This window comes from Xyrauchen texanus, chromosome 24 (assembly GCF_025860055.1).
Source record: "Xyrauchen texanus isolate HMW12.3.18 chromosome 24, RBS_HiC_50CHRs, whole genome shotgun sequence".
In the NCBI taxonomy this organism is placed as follows: domain Eukaryota; kingdom Metazoa; phylum Chordata; class Actinopteri; order Cypriniformes; family Catostomidae; genus Xyrauchen; species Xyrauchen texanus.
Genome location: NC_068299.1, coordinates 6,154,253 through 6,171,535, shown reverse-complemented (window position 1 = coordinate 6,171,535; position 17,283 = coordinate 6,154,253). Strand labels below are relative to the sequence as shown.

Below are 17,283 nucleotides of genomic sequence, written 5' to 3'. Positions count from 1 at the left end.
ACTGCTGAAAAGCTATGCTGCAACATAAAACAGTTGAAACCTTTAAAAAAAAAACACTTCTTTTGTACATTACAGTGTACTTTGATGATTTGTTTAGAGATAATTAGGTATTATGTCAGCAATTGTATTCTGCATCTTTTCATTAGCATTAAGGTTAATGTTGATCTGAATGCTCAACCGAGGATTAATGATTGCGTCAATCTAGACACCAATTAACCAGCAGCTAGCTAGCTAAGTAGTCGTACAACAACAAGATTTTAACGGTTAAGAAAAATATAGTTTGTCTGCTGATGATGACATTTGCATCTGTAGCTTTGTGTTTATGATCTTTTGTAGATCATGAAACAGGGTGATTCAGACAAGAATGTTTGAACAAATTAATCTCTTGATGATGTTTGTCTACAAGGGTACGACTCTGATAGGAAGCAAAATTTCTCTATTTCTTTTCATCTGTTTAGCGTAAGTTTATTCAACTGGATGTCCCAAAGCAAAGCCTATGGTGCCTTTTCACCTCCTCTATTTTAACTGAGGCCTGAGGAGCAACATGATGGAGAGATTTTCATAAACAAGAGATATAAAAGAAGTGATTATTACAGATTAACCTGGAGTGCTGGTCTTGTGCTCTCTCTTTAGTGAGAGTCATTCTTGGGTTATTGTTCTTTATTTTACACGTTCAGTCTCTCTCTCTCTCTCTCTCTCTCTCTCTCTCTCTCTCTCTCTCTCTCTCTCTCTCTCTCTTTTATTTTCTTGTTCATTTTGTGTGTATTTTCCTCCATAAGCAAACACCCCAGGTTAAATGTTTATTGAACTCTGAAACTATTTTCTCTGTCCGGATCAATTCCTCACGTTATGGTCACGAACGGCTTCGCCTGCAAATAGAATCCAGCACTGGTGTATATACAGTGTTTATATGTGTGTTAGCAACGTCCTTCCTTAAGGTTAAAGCATTTCTTGTGTTTATATAAATAAAAGCTCTGGGTTATATAGCTAAAAAATTATTAAAAAATATCTCAATATTTTTTCCCTGAATATAATACAATATAATATAAAATAAAATAATATAATATAATGAATGGAAGGATGAATGATGTTTAATAGTTTTCATTTATATGCACCAATGTAACAATGCATTGAAAAACAACAATGTTTATCTATGTACACTTTTATTAAAACATGTTAATACATTAAATAAGCCACATGGGGACTTCACATATTTACAGTATACTATTAGAACACTGTTAATATTTTTGAGTGATTTTGAGTGTACAAACAATTTGAACTGATTCACAGAAATGAAAACATTCAAAAGGGTAGAATAAAGTGTCCAAGGGGAAAAGTGTCCAAAATAAAGGGTGATCTAGTGCCCTCATGGTGAATGGGCTATGTGAAGGATGGGGAGTTTCCAAAGGAATGGTCCAGGACATGGGCGGGGTCCACCAGACACAACCCGCTCCCCTCCATGGTCTATGGCACGAGTAGCGGTGGCTTCTTTGGAAGCCTGTCTTCCTAAGGGCCACGGTGAGTGTGAGGGGAAGATGGCCTGGCATCAATGCCTGTCAGACGTGACGTGTGCGGAACTCCCCGGTGTCGGGGTGCTCCTGCACTCCCTGCACTGCTCCTGTTCCTGCCAGGATGCCAGCTGGTACATGATATCTGTGGAGTGTGTAAACCTCTCTCTCTCCTGGCCTTAAGAGACGCAATAGCGACCAATACTAGAGGCCATGGCTTTTCTAGCCTCATTGCTAGTGCATCCGATTCACATACTGGGGATCGCCTGTTCGAATCCCACTCGGAGAGGGTTAAGTAGGAACAGTGACAATGGTGCTGTGACCTGGATGAGAATGAGGTTTAGGTAGGTGAGTGTGACTGTTGCAAGCTGGTACGTGATAGCTGTGCAGTGTATAAATGTCACTCTTCTGTCCTTAAGAGATGCACTAGCGACCGAGGCTAGCGGCCATGGTTCGCCAAAAAACATCAACCGCTCGGGGCGGGTCGTGTAGGACCGGAGACACGTGCACACGAGGAGATAGAATCCGGCTCCTTTCATTTATTATTTCATTTATTCATTCATTTATTCCCTATCATAGATCAGTTAGGATCACTACTTTATTTTAAGAATGTGAAATGTCAGAATAATAGTAGAAGAATTATTTATTTCAGCTTTTATTTCTTTCATCACATTCCCAGTGGGTCAGAAGTTTACATACAATTTGTTAGTATTTAGGTGCATTCCCTTTAAATTGTTCAACTTGGGTCAAACATTTTGGGTAGCCGTCCACAAGTTTCTCACAATTTGCTGGAATTTTGACCCATTCCTTCAGACACTGGTGTAACTGAGTCAGTTTTGTAGGCTTGCTTGCTTGCACATGCTTTTTCAGTTCTGCCCACATATTTTCTTCGTATTGAGGTCATGGTTTTGTGTTGGCCACTTCAGTACCTTAACATTGTTGTTTTTAAGCCATTTTGCCACAACTTTGGAGGTATGTTTGGGTCATTGTCCTTTTGGAAGACCCATTTGCAACCAAGTTTTAACTTGCTGGCTGATGTCTTGAGATTTTGCTTCAATATATCCACATAATTTTCCTTTCTCGTGATGCCATTTATTTTGTGAAGTGCAACAGTCCCTCCTGCAGCAAAGCACCCCCACAACATGGCTGCCTCCCCCATGTTTCACGGTTGGGATGGTGCTCTTTGGCTTGCAAGCCTCACCCTTTTTCCTCCAAACAGATAAATATTTTGTTTTATTAAACCAGAGGACATTTCTCCAAAAAGTAAGATCTTTGTCCCCATGTGCACTTGCAAACTGTAATTTTTGTGGTGTTTTGGAGCAGTGGCTTCTTTCTTGCTGAGCAGCCTTTCAGGTTATGTTGATATGGGAATTGTTTTACTGTGGATATAGATACTTGTCTACCTGTTTCCTCCAGCATCTTCACAAGGTCCTTTGCTGTTGTTCATAGATTCATTTTCACATTTTGCACCAAATTAAGTTCAACTCTAGGTGACAGAATGCAGCCCCTGTTGTTTATACTTGCGTGCTATTTTTTGTACAGATGAACGTGGTACCTTCAGGCATTTGGAAATTGCTCACAAGGCTGAACCAGACTTGTAGAGGTCCACAATCTTTTTTTCTGAGGTCTTGGCTGATTTCTTTTGATTTTCCCATGATGTCAAGCAAAGAGCACTGAATTTGATGGTAGGCCTTAAAATACACCCACAAGTAGATGCCCTAAAATACTTGCCAAAACTGTAGTTTGCTAATATTAAATCTGTGGAGTGGTTAAAAAAATTTTTTTAATGACTTCAACCTTAGTGTATGTAAACTTCTGACTTCAACTTTATATTTACATCAGGTGTGCCTCATCATCCTCTGCCCAAACAAGGCGTATCAAATTGTACCTCTCCTTTCTCCTGCCCACTCCGGTTGTCAGCCCTAAGAGGCGGGGTAACGACAATGAGAGGTGGTGGTGGGGGTGGGGGGATCATTCAAGCACATTTCCCTCCTTCTCAAGCATTGCCCTGGCAGCACCTCCTCCCATGCCCCTATCCCCACACGGAGTGCGGACCCGGAGGTGCACACTCTTTAGTCGCCCACACAGAACTGCTACTTCCTCAACTAGGCCCTATGGTCGGAGTTGTGTCCATAGGATGGTCAAGGATGTAGATGGGATTTGATGGCTGCACGCACTCCCCTCCTTGCTGGATGCAAAAGGTGGTGGCTTTTCTGGCAGCCTGTCTTCCCAAGGAAGTATTGTGTGAGTGGAAGGGTGGGCATCCATGCCCTTCGGCTGTAATACATACTGCCTTAATGCTTCTCTCCTCTCTCCAGCACACTGCAGTTGTCAGCATGGTTGAAGGATGGCCCTAAGAGAGGCAATGAAGACGAGAGGAAGGGGCGGGTCATTCCACCACAAATCCAAATGTGTTGTGATATTCACACAGTGTTGTAAATTTTTATTTCAGCAGCAAAATCACCACATATATATTGTGAATATTATTCACCCTTGTGTGACCTTAGGGACATTTTTGTCTTTTTCATTTTTGTTTTTTCGTTCATTTTTGGCTGTGTTTATGCTGACAGCATTCATTTTGCCAAAGGTGTGTATTTTTGGGGGAATTTTGATATTTCAATCTCAGTTCCTATAATACATCTATAATACACTGTGTACACAAGATAGTTGCACTCAGGACCCCCAAAAATGTCCCCATTGAAACACATTAAAACTGCAACATTTGATCCCAGTGCCATTAAAGCATAAAACCATGAGTTCTATGATATTATGCTTTCATTCCGGAGCCCTGGCTATAAAATCATTTTTTGTTATATTTTCCACCAGATAGGGCCATTTTTCTCATGTTTAGCCTATGGAGCAAATACATGCTTTTTTACTATTTTCTGTTTGCTGTATTAAAGAGCACTGCAGGCCAACTGAATAAATGATGCAGCTAAAATTGTGTGGGTGTGCTGGTGTGGATGTCAGAGTGTGTTTTGTATGTGTGTATTGTGAAATTTGTGTTTATGTGTGTGTGTGTGTGTGTGTGTGTGTGTGTGTGTGTGTGTGTATTGTGAAATTTGTGTGTGTGTGTGTGTGTGTGTGAGCGTGTATTTATCACTTTGTGGGGACCAAATGTCCCCATAAGGATAGTAAAACCCGAAATTTTTGACCTTGTGGGGACATTTTGTCGGTCCCCATGAGGAAAACAGCTTATAAATCATACTAAATTATGTTTTTTGAAAAGGTAAAAATGCAGAATGTTTTCTGTGAGGGTTAGGTTTAGGGGTAGGGTTAGGTTTAGGGGATAGAATATAAAGTTTGTACAGTATAAAAACCATTATGTCTATGGAAAGTCCCCATAAAACATGGAAACACAACATGTGTGTGTGTGTGTGTGTGTGTGTGTGTGTGTGTGTGTGTGTGTGTGTGTGTGTGGTGTGTGTGTGTGTGTGTGTGTGTAAAAACATGGCTGTGGCATTATGTAAACAAACATTAACCTTTAAATGGTTAAAATCCTAAAAATGAATGAATATTTGGTAGTTATGATCAGGACTGGTGTTCGTTAAAAAAAGTCAGTGAAAGTGGAAAATAATATTAATATATAATATCTTTATGGCAGTTTTGTGACACAGATATTTTTGTCCTCTAAAGTTCCTGAGTGTTTTTAATTTACTTTTTTTTTTTAAATAATAATGCATCAAAATCGATTTTGATGCTAATCATTGACATATCCCAGACTGTGATAATCCCCCCAAAAATGTCCCATTAACAACAGTGGCATTATATAAACAAACTGGCATTTAAAGGGTTAAATCCTGAAAATGTATGAATATTTGGTAGTTATGATCAGGACTGATGTTGGTTAAAAAAAATGTGCTTCTTGAAAGTGGAAAATAATATTAATATATATTATAATTATGGCAATTTTTTTTTTTTTGTCCTCTAAGGACCCCTCAGTAACTTTTTTTTATTGGTTACCTTTATAGGGTTTTCAGGGGAACTACATATGCTGTCAGTTTGTGTGTGTGTGTGTGTGTGTGTGTGTGTGTGTCGATCTGATTAACCCAAACCCTCAAACCATCTTCTCCTTTATGTATGAGGGAGAGAGAGATTATGCCAAAAAAAAGAAAGAGAGGAGACAAGATGGAGTGATTGCAGAGGCTGATAAGTGCAGACTTAGATAAGCAGCGAGTAAACACACACAATAATCAATCACAATTTCTCCTCACCATGCTTAACTATATTGCTTTTTGAGTGTGTTTGTGATGCCTGTGTGTGTTGGGGGGGTTGGTATGTTTGCCAAATCGCTATATCACTGTAACTGCATGCTCTCTTTCTCTTTCACAAAAACACACACACACATTTTAATTTTGTTTAAATATCTAATTAATGTAGATTTTTGACTGTCGGAGCCATACAACACCAACTAGTTGATTATTAAAGTAAACTAGATTATCTAAAAAAATGTTTTTTTTAATCTTTTTCATTCATTTTGTTTTGATGTTTTTTGTGGAGGTGCTTTTTTGGAAATCCCACCAAGAGTATTGCACAACTTCGGGTTAAAATTAGTCCAACGTTTGCATCTCCAAACCGATGCATTCTGTTTTAGTCCATTGCGTGCCATCAAGATTTTCATAAACGCAAGAATGCAACTTATGTTACCTCCCCCCTTTGAAACATATCAACCCACCTTAAGTGATTCCGAAACCAGCATAGTTACACTGGGCTTCATTATGACTTATATGTCCATTAGTCATTTATGCAACTGACCAACTGGTTTATTTAGAAAATATATATGCGCTTAATTCAACGTTTTTAATTCAATTCAATAATTTGCAATACTTCATAGGGCTGTGGTTCATTCCCTCATTAAAGATGTAAAGTACACATTCTTGTATATTTGGAGCCTTTTAATATGTGTCCCCTAAACTCCCTGGAACATTTGAACACCGCCAAGCAATTTCATGGGATCTTTCAGAGTGTGTTTGAAGGTTGTTCATTCTAAAATAGTTTTGAGTCATCATGGAGATTACATCCTGCCATATGTCCTCTCTTCTCCTCGCCGGCCTCAGCCTCACTCTCTCACGAAAGAGAGAATGACACTAATGAGGGATTTTCTGTCATCTCTTCATTTGCTCAGAGTCTCTCTTTACCTGTGACCGTAACGATTGTATAAGAGACAATGATGATTACTGCTGAACATTGTTATTTTATTATTTGAAGTGTAAAGTTTTATTTTGAGTCCATGTCAAAACTCACACCCTCATTTGTTTGAAAGAGCAGTAAAGGAACTTTTTTGAGCTGTAATGTGCAGTGGTTGTTAACTGTACCCAATGGTAGTTGCTCGGAGGTGGCTCTTTCATACCTCACGAGACTTCTAGGAGTTCTAAGTTATATTTCTTTCAAATATCAACATTGTCTGAGATGTTTCTTGTCAAATTCTTTAGGAGAAACGACAAAATAAATAAATGAGATGAATTGTTGACATACAGTTATAATAGAGCTAAAATAGTGTAGCTCAGAGAAAATGGTTTTGGGTGAGTTGGATGAGAAATATTTGAGTTCATTTTGAAATCTATGACTTTGTATTCAGACATGTAGACTTGATTGGTGTCTTGGCAGATCTGAGCACAGTGTGTGACATTGATGAGATCTCTTCTGAAATGATAAAGCAGACACATGTGAGGAATACTTGGGATTTTTTTGTCAGGGCTCAAATTTGCTCTCCTTGCTCTCCTACAACTGAGACAATAAAAATAACTCATTTTTTATTTTTCTTCCCTATGCTTCTGTCTGTCTCTGTCTCTCTTTTCGATGTAATCTGCTTTATTTGGCCTGGCAAATAACTGTAAATTTGTATTGCCAACAATAAACATGCTTAGGAGCGGACAGTGAAAATCGCACAAAGTGAAATCCCTCTCTCTGTCTCTGCAGGGAGTGAACAGCATGTTTCAGGTGGTGTTGACGGGGAATAACTCTGAGCACTTCAGCATCTCTCCCACCGCAGTGCAGGGCAGAGCTGACATCCGTGTGCGTGTGGCTGTCCCGCTAGACTACGAAACCATCAGGAGCTACAGCTTTTCTGTGAGTGCAACAAACACACACACACACACGCACACATGTTGGTCTATCTATCATTATGAGAACTTTCCATAGACATAATGATTTTTATACTGTACAAACTATAGATTTGATCCCCTAAACCTAACACAACCCCTAAACCTAACCCTCACAAAACAACTTGCATTTTACGTTTTCAATAAAACATTGTTTAATATGTTTTTAAGCTATTTAAATTATGGGGATACTAGAAATGTCCTCATAAACCACATTTATAGCATAATACCCTTGTACTTACCAGTTTATAACCTAAAAAATTGTCCTCGTAAACCACATAAACTCCCTCAGCCGCTGTATTTGAAACCTCTTTTCAGCAGTGCTGAGTTTTTATTTATTTGTTTGTTTATTTATTTAATGCCATGTTAATATTATCCAAATAATAATGTTATAAATTTGCACTAAATAATAATAATAATAATAAAAAGAAAAGAAAATGTTGCTGCTATATTGACCCTTTGCTAAGCTCCGCCTCCCTTTGTTACGGATGCTTGCTCTGACAAGGTCTGCAGAACTCCCCACTGCAATAAATGGGAGAATGCCATGAACAAAACTGTTTTTGGCAAAATATTTTCATAAACAGAATGGATAATATTTTTACTTGGACTGGTATGAATAGTGACATTGTAATGCATATTTATCTTGAAGTTTGTTTTGTAAAATAAATTGTTAAACTACACAGTCATTTGATTGAAAACTGTGCTGACTATGAATCAGAATCAAGGCAATCAATTAAAACGTAAAAAAAAAGAACAATTATTACACGTCTAATAACATTAGCGTAAGTAAACAGAGCTGTAATAACGTCTCATAGCACTCTCACTTTTTAACTGTTTATTTACTATTGGTTTTACTGTGGCTTGAATAAATTCATAAATGAATTAATGTTCAGTTATTAGCTTTAATTTACTTTTGAGCAAATGTAGATGTCGTTGCAGATGTAATATGTTGGCAATCAGAGCTGACACAGTTTAATCCATTACATGCTCTTCTCCAAATTGATTTAAAGATTATTTTTATTTTTATAAAGAAAAACACTGTGTGTATCCTATCTGGTAACTTGTGTCACTATTACAATTGAACCGGCAACAGTGTGTTTACATGTTTTTTTTTATTTTTATAAAATCCCACTTAAAAGTACTCAAACACACATTACTTCCATAGGCTGTAATTAGAAAACAGCAAACATGTGTCAGAGTAATGGCAGCAGGGCAACAGTTGTTAACACAGGATTAGTCAGAAGCGCTTTTGAGGTGGGGGTCAATTAAGTTCGAAATGTGTCATCACAGACTGTGAAATTGGTCCATTGCAAAATATACAAACAAGTATGGATACTATGTACAATTAGCTAAATGTGTTAGTGTATTAAGTCAATTTAATGGCGTTAAACGTGTTTATTAATCTTGGTTATTATAAGTATAGTAAAATCAATCTACAAATTCCATGAATTTGGTGTTCTGTGAGCGGCACAGTATTCTTGGCACGGTTAGCTAACCGTACTCAACCGTGCTGGTGAAATGGCTTTAGTACATACTGACTCATTTAGTGTATCTTTATGATTTAATTATAGTGGTTTTACTAGTATTACAGCCTACATTTATTTTTCTACACGTCTTTATCGTCAGGGCAATAGATTACAAGCTTAACTTAAAATACATCAATGTATTCTCATATTCTTTATTCATATGATACTTATAGAACATGTTGTCAATAAATATCCTTTTTTAGCTAGTCTGGGAACTTTTACCTTTCTTCATGTTCGTGTCTGGTGGCAAACACAAACCCTCAGTAAATGATGGTAAACCTCTCGCCCCCTTCTCTTTATTATCCTTTTTGCGACTTGGTCCGTGTCTTTGCTGTTAACAGAGTAAAACCAAAAAATTATATTAGATCATCCTCCATAGCGTGCCACACTCACTCCAATGTTTACCTCTCATGCCGTTACCAACAGACGAATCTGCTAAGCACATTCTCTTGATGTCCCAGCACCACAACCGCTCCAACTGGCCCGGTGTTGTGCCGAAATCGGTGACAACTGCAGCAGAAGGTTCCATCAGAATTGTGCTGGGAATCAGTGGCCGTTCTAGAGCCTCCGTCTAAACATGGTCATATACCACAGGAATAAATCTTTTAGAGGACAACACTGAAGAGATAAGACATCACCTGATTGAGTTTGGTGATCATTAGACACACTTAGTTGAGAATACAGTGGGGTAACATATTTCGGTAACCTCTAATGTACTGTCAGATTTGGTGACCCTGCTGTTTCTCTATACTTTGCCATATACAACAGGAATAAATATTTTAGAGGATAACACTGAAGAGATTAGACATCACCTGAATGAGTTTGGTGAACACTGGACACACTAAAATGAAATTAAAGAGGTGTAAAAGCCTCTAACGTCAATATAATTTAATATTCCACTGTCAGCATTGGTGTACCTGCTTTTCATTGACCAGTGTAGGGGACACTGAGGGGATATATCACCAGAGTAAGTGTGCTGAATAGATGTAAGATGAAGAACAAATACAACAATACCAATGTATTTTGTGCACAATTAAACGATAAAAAAAAACGAATAATACAATTAATTAAGAACAACAATATTAAAAGTAAAACACACAATGGTATATGATAGCATATCATATCATGTGTCTTTAAGAAATCTGTTCGCATTTAACAGCCCTGACCCTCGATGCACCTGTTTCTTGCGTCAATAGTCTTGCGTGGGCAGTGGTGGCTCAGTGGTTGAGGCTCAGGGTTACTGACCAGAAGGTCAGGGGTTCAAGCCCCAGCACCACCAAGATGCCACTGTTGGGCCCTTGAGCAAGGCCCTTAACTCCAGGTTGCTCCGGGGGGATTGTCCCTGTAATAAGTGTACTGTAAGTCGCTTTGGATAAAAGCGTCTGCCAAATGCATAAATGTAAATGTAAATGTAGTCAGCGTGCTGTGACGCTCAATGAGCACAAGTACAGGACACGTTCTCACAAGACGTACTGAACAGTGGCATCTAGTAACAGATTTCAATAGGTCATTGATTTTGGCACAACACCGGAATGGCATGGTGTCAGGAAATGCAGAGGCAGGACCCAAAATCAGAGTTAAAAAAGGGTTTTTATTCATCAAAAACAAAAACCAACATAAAGCACTCACAAGGGGGAAAACAAACATAAACTACCCTGAAGGGGAAAAATCCAGGCTGTGGCAGAGGGAAACAGGACAGACAGGGAAGTCTGAACCCACAAGAGTGGAAACAAGACCAATTAACAAGACCAATGAACAGGACTGACTGGCAATAAACACAAGACGAACCGGCACTGGACAGCCCACACAAGGAGGCTAAAATAGGGAGAGAAATCAGCAGGTTAACAAGACAGGGCAGGTGTGACTAATAAATGAATAATGAGCAAACAAGGAGGTGGGGTATGATGTAAGACAGAGAGACACACGACGATACAAAAACAAAACAAAGCCATGTGCTCTCACAAGCCAACAAAACATCCAAATGGCATGAGCGCACATCACCAAGACAATAAGGTTACGGCCATGCCAAACAAGACAAGAGAATGTGTAGCAATGCCAAACAGTGCTGCCACGCATTCTCACACTAAACGAAATCTGAGCGTGCATAATGAGGCAAACGGCACGTAATGCACACAACAGGTGATAAAAACAAGACAGAACACCTGTGCAAGAGTTCGGCCACACACACACACCCAACACCTTAGACCGAAGTGGCCGAACCTCAGCACAACATGAAGACAGCTCGCGACCCGGGCGCGTAACGCGAGTGCGACGCGAGGCACACCATGTTTCCGAGAGACAGACAAACTTGTGACGCAAGTGCATGCTGCCAAGATGACATAAGCGTGATGCACCCACATCAATAACAGATAGACATAGAGCACGAGTGTCCGGATCCAGACACAGACCGAAACCGAACCAGACAGGAAGTCAGGATCACAGACACCCTGCTCCAGACATGAAACATGACAGACTGAAGAGCACAAGGCAGGGAATACAACCGAAACAACAGACAACAAAACACAAAACAGACATGGAACGATAATGCCACGGTCCTGTCAGACATAAACCCAGATTGACAGAGTGGCAGGACAGTGACACACGGAACGGTGCGGTTTTGCGATGAGAACTGTTCGGCCCGATGGCGGAAAAGAGGCTAAAGTTTTAGAAGCTGTTCCTACTGTATGCTGATATTGTACAATTAGTGTCTAACACATACAAAAAAATGTATACAGTATGTACAATTACACATACAGTAAAAATACATATGAATACTAATAGGATCATGTAGTCATTTTGGATGTGTCCGAAATCAGTCTGTGTTCAGGGAGCATGGAGAATTTAAACTATATTACATTAAACATTACATCAATATCTGTACTTCTCTCTAAATTCTCAAGTGCAGTGGATCTGTATGCATTTTATTTTAACATTTAGAATAGCATGAGAAAAGATTGTCATGCCAGGGTATTGTTTTTAGGGGAATGAAAAACAGAGGTTTAGAATGGGGAGAATAAAATACTAAATGATTATATACATATTGACAAAGCAGTGCTGTCATGATGGTGGAGTTTGGATGTGTTTTCAGAGTTGATGTGGTAGCCTGAAGTTGCTCCCTTCAGATTTAATAGCTGAGCTGACAAATGATGGCAATCTACACTAGTACAAAACTCAAACACACTTACAAACAGTTTTGTAGACCAAGACAGGTGGTTAATTCAACACAATGGTACCTCAACCAATAAAGTAATTTGAATGAAACTAAATTGAAAAAACAAATCAAAAACAGAACAAAAACTTAATATGGACTTTAGAATTAGAATTAGAAGGCAGCATAATTGGTAACACTTTAAAATAAGGTTCTATTTGATAACATTACATCAAGGTATCATGAACAAACAATTAACAATATACTGTATTTTTGAAGCATTTATAAATCTTTGTAATGTTAGTTTAGTTAATAAAAATACAATTGTTCATTATTAGTTCATGTTAATTCATAGTGCATTAACTAATGTTAACAAATACAACTTTTGATTCTAAAATTGAATATCTACAAAAATATGAATAACACATATACATTGAACAATTAAACAATAAAGCCTTTACATTGGGAGTGTGCCTGTTGATCCCTTTAAATGCTGCCTTTGTAGGCAGCTCATTAGGTTTTGGAGCAGTGCCATTGTATGTGACGTTTTGATGCTGAAGATCTGATGTGGTCACTCTGCTGTTTTCTTCTCCAGCTTTATGCCAATGAGTCTCTGTCTGAGCATGTGGGGTTCGCTCGTGTCTTCATCGACCTCATCAACGAGAACGACAACAGGCCGATATTCAGCCAGACGCTTTACAACATCAGTTTACCAGAGAGCACCGGTCCTGGAACATCTTTGGTTCAGATAAAGGTGAACACTCACACACATTTGTCCATTGCCTTTACACATTTTGCCTACAAAGAATTTCAAGAGCACACTACAAGACTGAGGTAACTGTTTCTGTCGCGTCGATGCACAGACCGGGTGCATGGCTTTGAAAGGATAAGTTGCTTGTAACGTCAGCTACTAAGGTTTCCCTTTTAAACATGCATCCCAGATGGCAAAGCCGTGATGATACATAAGGAACCTCGCTGGTTCTCATCTAGAACTCTGTGATATCCGTTACATTTCTTTCCCTTACACTGGGTCACCATAATTTATTTGATTTCAACATACAGAGACTGTCTTCCAGCGCTGAAGGTCATCCCACACTATGAGCAGAACAGAGCATAAATCACTGTGAACAGCCACATGCTGCTCATAAATTCAGCCTATTATTACTTTCCTCTGTCACTATCACACTGGCACTGTTGGATGGAATGGAAAGCAATACTGATCAGTACACAGTCCAGCTTTGGATACACAAAGGAGCTCCTGGAATACAGTAAGTGCTGTATACTGTGTCCGTGAGCACTGAAATATTTATCATACTAATTAAAACTAATTATACATCAGTCGTTCTGCATTCTGACTTTATTTATGAAGAGCAATCAAAGGACTTTTAGGAGCAACCCAAATGCAATGACCAGGCCTAAGATGATGGTGACATTTTGCTGGGAAATACTTCATAGCACACAAAAACAAAATATTCCTCCCTTTAATTTTAAAGGAAAAGTTCACCCAAAAATAAAAATGTACTTAGTTACTGACCTTCAGGTTCTTCCAATCTGAACGTGTTGCATGGAAAACAACAAAAGGTGAATTTCCTGTCTGCACTTTCCCATGTAATATAATTCTTGTTCATATATTCTTATATATAATTTCCATAAAAGACATTTTAAAAGTCTGGGTCTGTCAAGCTCCAAAATGACAAAAACAAAAAAGCATTATAAAAGTATATAAAAAATAGTTACTGTAATTGTGTGCAGTATTACATCATTCAATCCTGACAAAAAACATCTAATGGTGTCATTTGATTTGGGAGCTACAATGTAGGGTAATATTTCCAATAAATAATTATGTAAATTTGGTCTTTTCATCACACAAATGTATTGCATGTCTTCAGAAGACTTAAAGGGATAGTTCACCCAAAAATGAAAATTCTCTAATCATTTTCTCATCCTCATGTCATCCCAGATGTGTGTGACTTTCTAACTTCAGCAGAACACAAAGAAAGATTTTTAGAAGGATCTTGTCAGTGTTCTGCCTTTTGTTTTGTTTGTAATTTGACATGTATGTGTTCTATTTCTGTTTTATGTCTTGTGTCTGGATTCAGAGACATTGGTTGGTTTGGTTTATTTACTCGGTGGCTGAGTCCAGACACGTGTGTTTTTTCTCATGTTATGCGAATGCACTTGGTTTTGTGTGTTCTCATTTACTTGTGTATTCATATCTGTCTTGTGTTTAGTGAGAACCCCACCCTCTCATTTGCCTTGTTACCTGTTTAATTAATAGTTTACGGTCCCCACCTGGTATCCCTTCTGATTTCTCTCCCTATTTATTCTCCCTGTGTGCTCAGTCTTCTGCCAGTTCATTGTCTCTACTTCGCCATATCAGTCGAGTCTTTGTACCTCCCATCATGTTATTTCGGTCATGTTGGTTATTTGTCTATTAGTTTTTGTATTTACTTTAGTTTCTCCCTTATGAGAGTTTTTAATTTACTGTTTTGTGTTACTGTTTATTTTTCAATAAAGCTCATTATTGTCCTCTAGCATTTGGGTCCTCTCCTCTTTACACTTGTTAGCATCTGTGACAAATATTTCAGCTCTGTATGTCCAAATACAATTCAAGTGAATGGTGATCACACATTTGTAGCTTCAAGAAGACTTCAGTGGTTAAATCCATATCTTCAGAAGCGATTTACAGTGCCTCCGGAAAGTATTCACAGTGCTACACTTTTTCCACATTTTGTTATATTACAGCCTTATTCCAAAATTGATTAAATTAATTAATTTCCTCAAAATTCTACAAACAATACCCCATAATGACAATGTGAAAGAAGTTTGTTAAAAAATCACATGTACATAAGTATTCACAGCCTTTGCTTAATACTTTGTTGAAGCACCTTTGGCACCAATTACAGCCTCAAGTCTTTTTGTGTATGATGCTACAAGCTTGGCCCGCCTGTTTTTGGGCAGTTTCTCCCATTATACTTTGCAGGACCTCTCAAGCTCCATCAGGTTGGATGGGGAGTGTCATTGCACAGCCATCGGTTCAAGACTGGGCTCTGGCTGGGCCACTCAAGGACATTCATAGAGTTGTCCCATAGCCACTCCTTTGTTATCTTGGCTGTGTGCTTAGGGTCGTTGTCCTATTGAGGTCCCCCAGTCTGAGGTCCAGAGTGTTCTGGGGCAGATTTTCATCAAGGATGTCTCTGTGCATTGCTGCATTCATCTTTCCCTCGATCCGGACTAGTCCCCCAGTTCCTGCTGCTGAAAAACATCCCCACAGCATGATGCTGCCACCACCATGCTGGGATGGGATTGGCCAGGTGATGAGCTGTGCCTGGTTTCCTCCAGACACGACTCTTGCCAATCAGGTCAATCTTTGTTTCATCAGACCAGAGAATTTTGTTTCTCATGGTCTGAGAGTCATTCAGGTGCCTTTTGGCAAATGCCAGGCGGGCTGTCATGTGCCTTTTACTGAGGAGTGGCTTCCGTCTGGCCACTCTACCATACAGGCCTGATTGGTGGAGTGCTGCAGAGATGGTTGTTCTTCTGGAAGGTTCTATTCTCTCCACAGAGAAACGCTGGAGCTCTGTCAGAGTTACCATCGGGTTCTTGGTCACCTCCCTTACTAAGGCCTTTCTCCCCCGATCTCTCAGCGACCAGCTCTAGGAAGAGTCCTGGTGGTTTCAAACTTCTTCCATTTACAGATGATGGAGGCCACTGTGCTCATTGGGACCTTCAATCCTGCAGAACTTTTTCTGTACCCTTCCCCAGACCTGTGCCTCGATACAATCCTGTCTCGGAGGTCTACAGACAATTCCTTGGACTTCATGGCTTGGTTTGTGCTCTGACATGCACTGTTAACTGTGGGACCTTATATAGACAGGTGTGTGCCTTTCCAAATCATGTCCATTCAACTGAATTTACCACAGGTGGACTCCAATCAAGTTGTAGAAACATCTCAAGGATGATCAGTGGAAACAGGATGCACCTGAGCTCAATTTTGAGTGTCGTGGCAAAGGCTGTGAATACTTATGTACATGTGATTTTTTCGTTTTTTATTTTTTAATAAATTTGCAAAGATTTCAAACAAACTTCTTTCACAGTGTCATTATGGGGTATTGATTGTAGAATTTTGAGGAAAATAATGAATTTAATCCATTTTGGAATAATGCTGTAACATAACAAAATTTGGAAAAAGTGAAGCTCTGTAAATACTTTCCAGATGTAGGTGAGAAACTGATCATGTCAATTTTTTACTCTAAATCTCCACTTTCACTTTTACATCTGAAAGTTACACATGGTGCCTGTTTATTTAAACATTTATATCTGAAAGTCAGAGTTAAAGTGGAGATTTATAGTAAATAAATGACATAAATATTGTTCTATTTCTCACCCACATCCATAGGCGGAAATCGCGGGGGGTCAGGACCCCCCCCCATCTGAGGGTTGTCCCCCCCTAAAATATCATTAAAATATGTGTATTGTAAATAATATAATGATGTATTCTTAAAATAATTGTTTAAGAAATAAAATAATACAAATGCAAACAGGGCAACAACAAAAAACCCCTTGGTGTCCCCTTCAAAAATTGCTCTTGAAAATTGTTATGGTTATTGTCCCCCCCAACATTTTGATTAAATTTTCGCCCCTGCCCACATCTATTATATTGCTTCTGAAGATATGGATTTAACCACTGGAATTTTATGGATTACTTTTATGTTTCCATTATGTGATTTCGGAGCTACAAAGGTCTGATCAACATTCAGTTAAATTATATGGACCTGCAGTGCCGAGATAGTCTTCTGAAAATATCAGTTTGTGTTCTTAACATTCGCTAAGGAGTTACCTGGTGCTCAGTTCTCTCCACTTTTCTCTTCTTGTCTTCTCCATCTCTGTGTGTGGCTGTTATGTCGATAACTGCTGTCTGCTCTGTGTCACTGGCTCACTCGATACATGTAGCAGCTTGTAAAGTCAATTGAGTGGTACCTTTACCCTTAGTGCCCTGG

The 17,283-nt window shown here is 38.9% G+C and overlaps 1 protein-coding gene across 1 annotated transcript in view; it reads left to right on the top strand.

Annotated features, from left to right (window-relative positions):
• Nucleotides 1-17,283, top strand: part of cdh23 (cadherin-related 23) — a 326,796-nt gene that overhangs the window by 180,306 nt on the left and 129,207 nt on the right. The window contains 2 exon segments of the mRNA XM_052090034.1: nucleotides 7,428-7,577; nucleotides 12,879-13,037. Coding sequence (XP_051945994.1) covers nucleotides 7,428-7,577; nucleotides 12,879-13,037 — 309 coding nt within the window.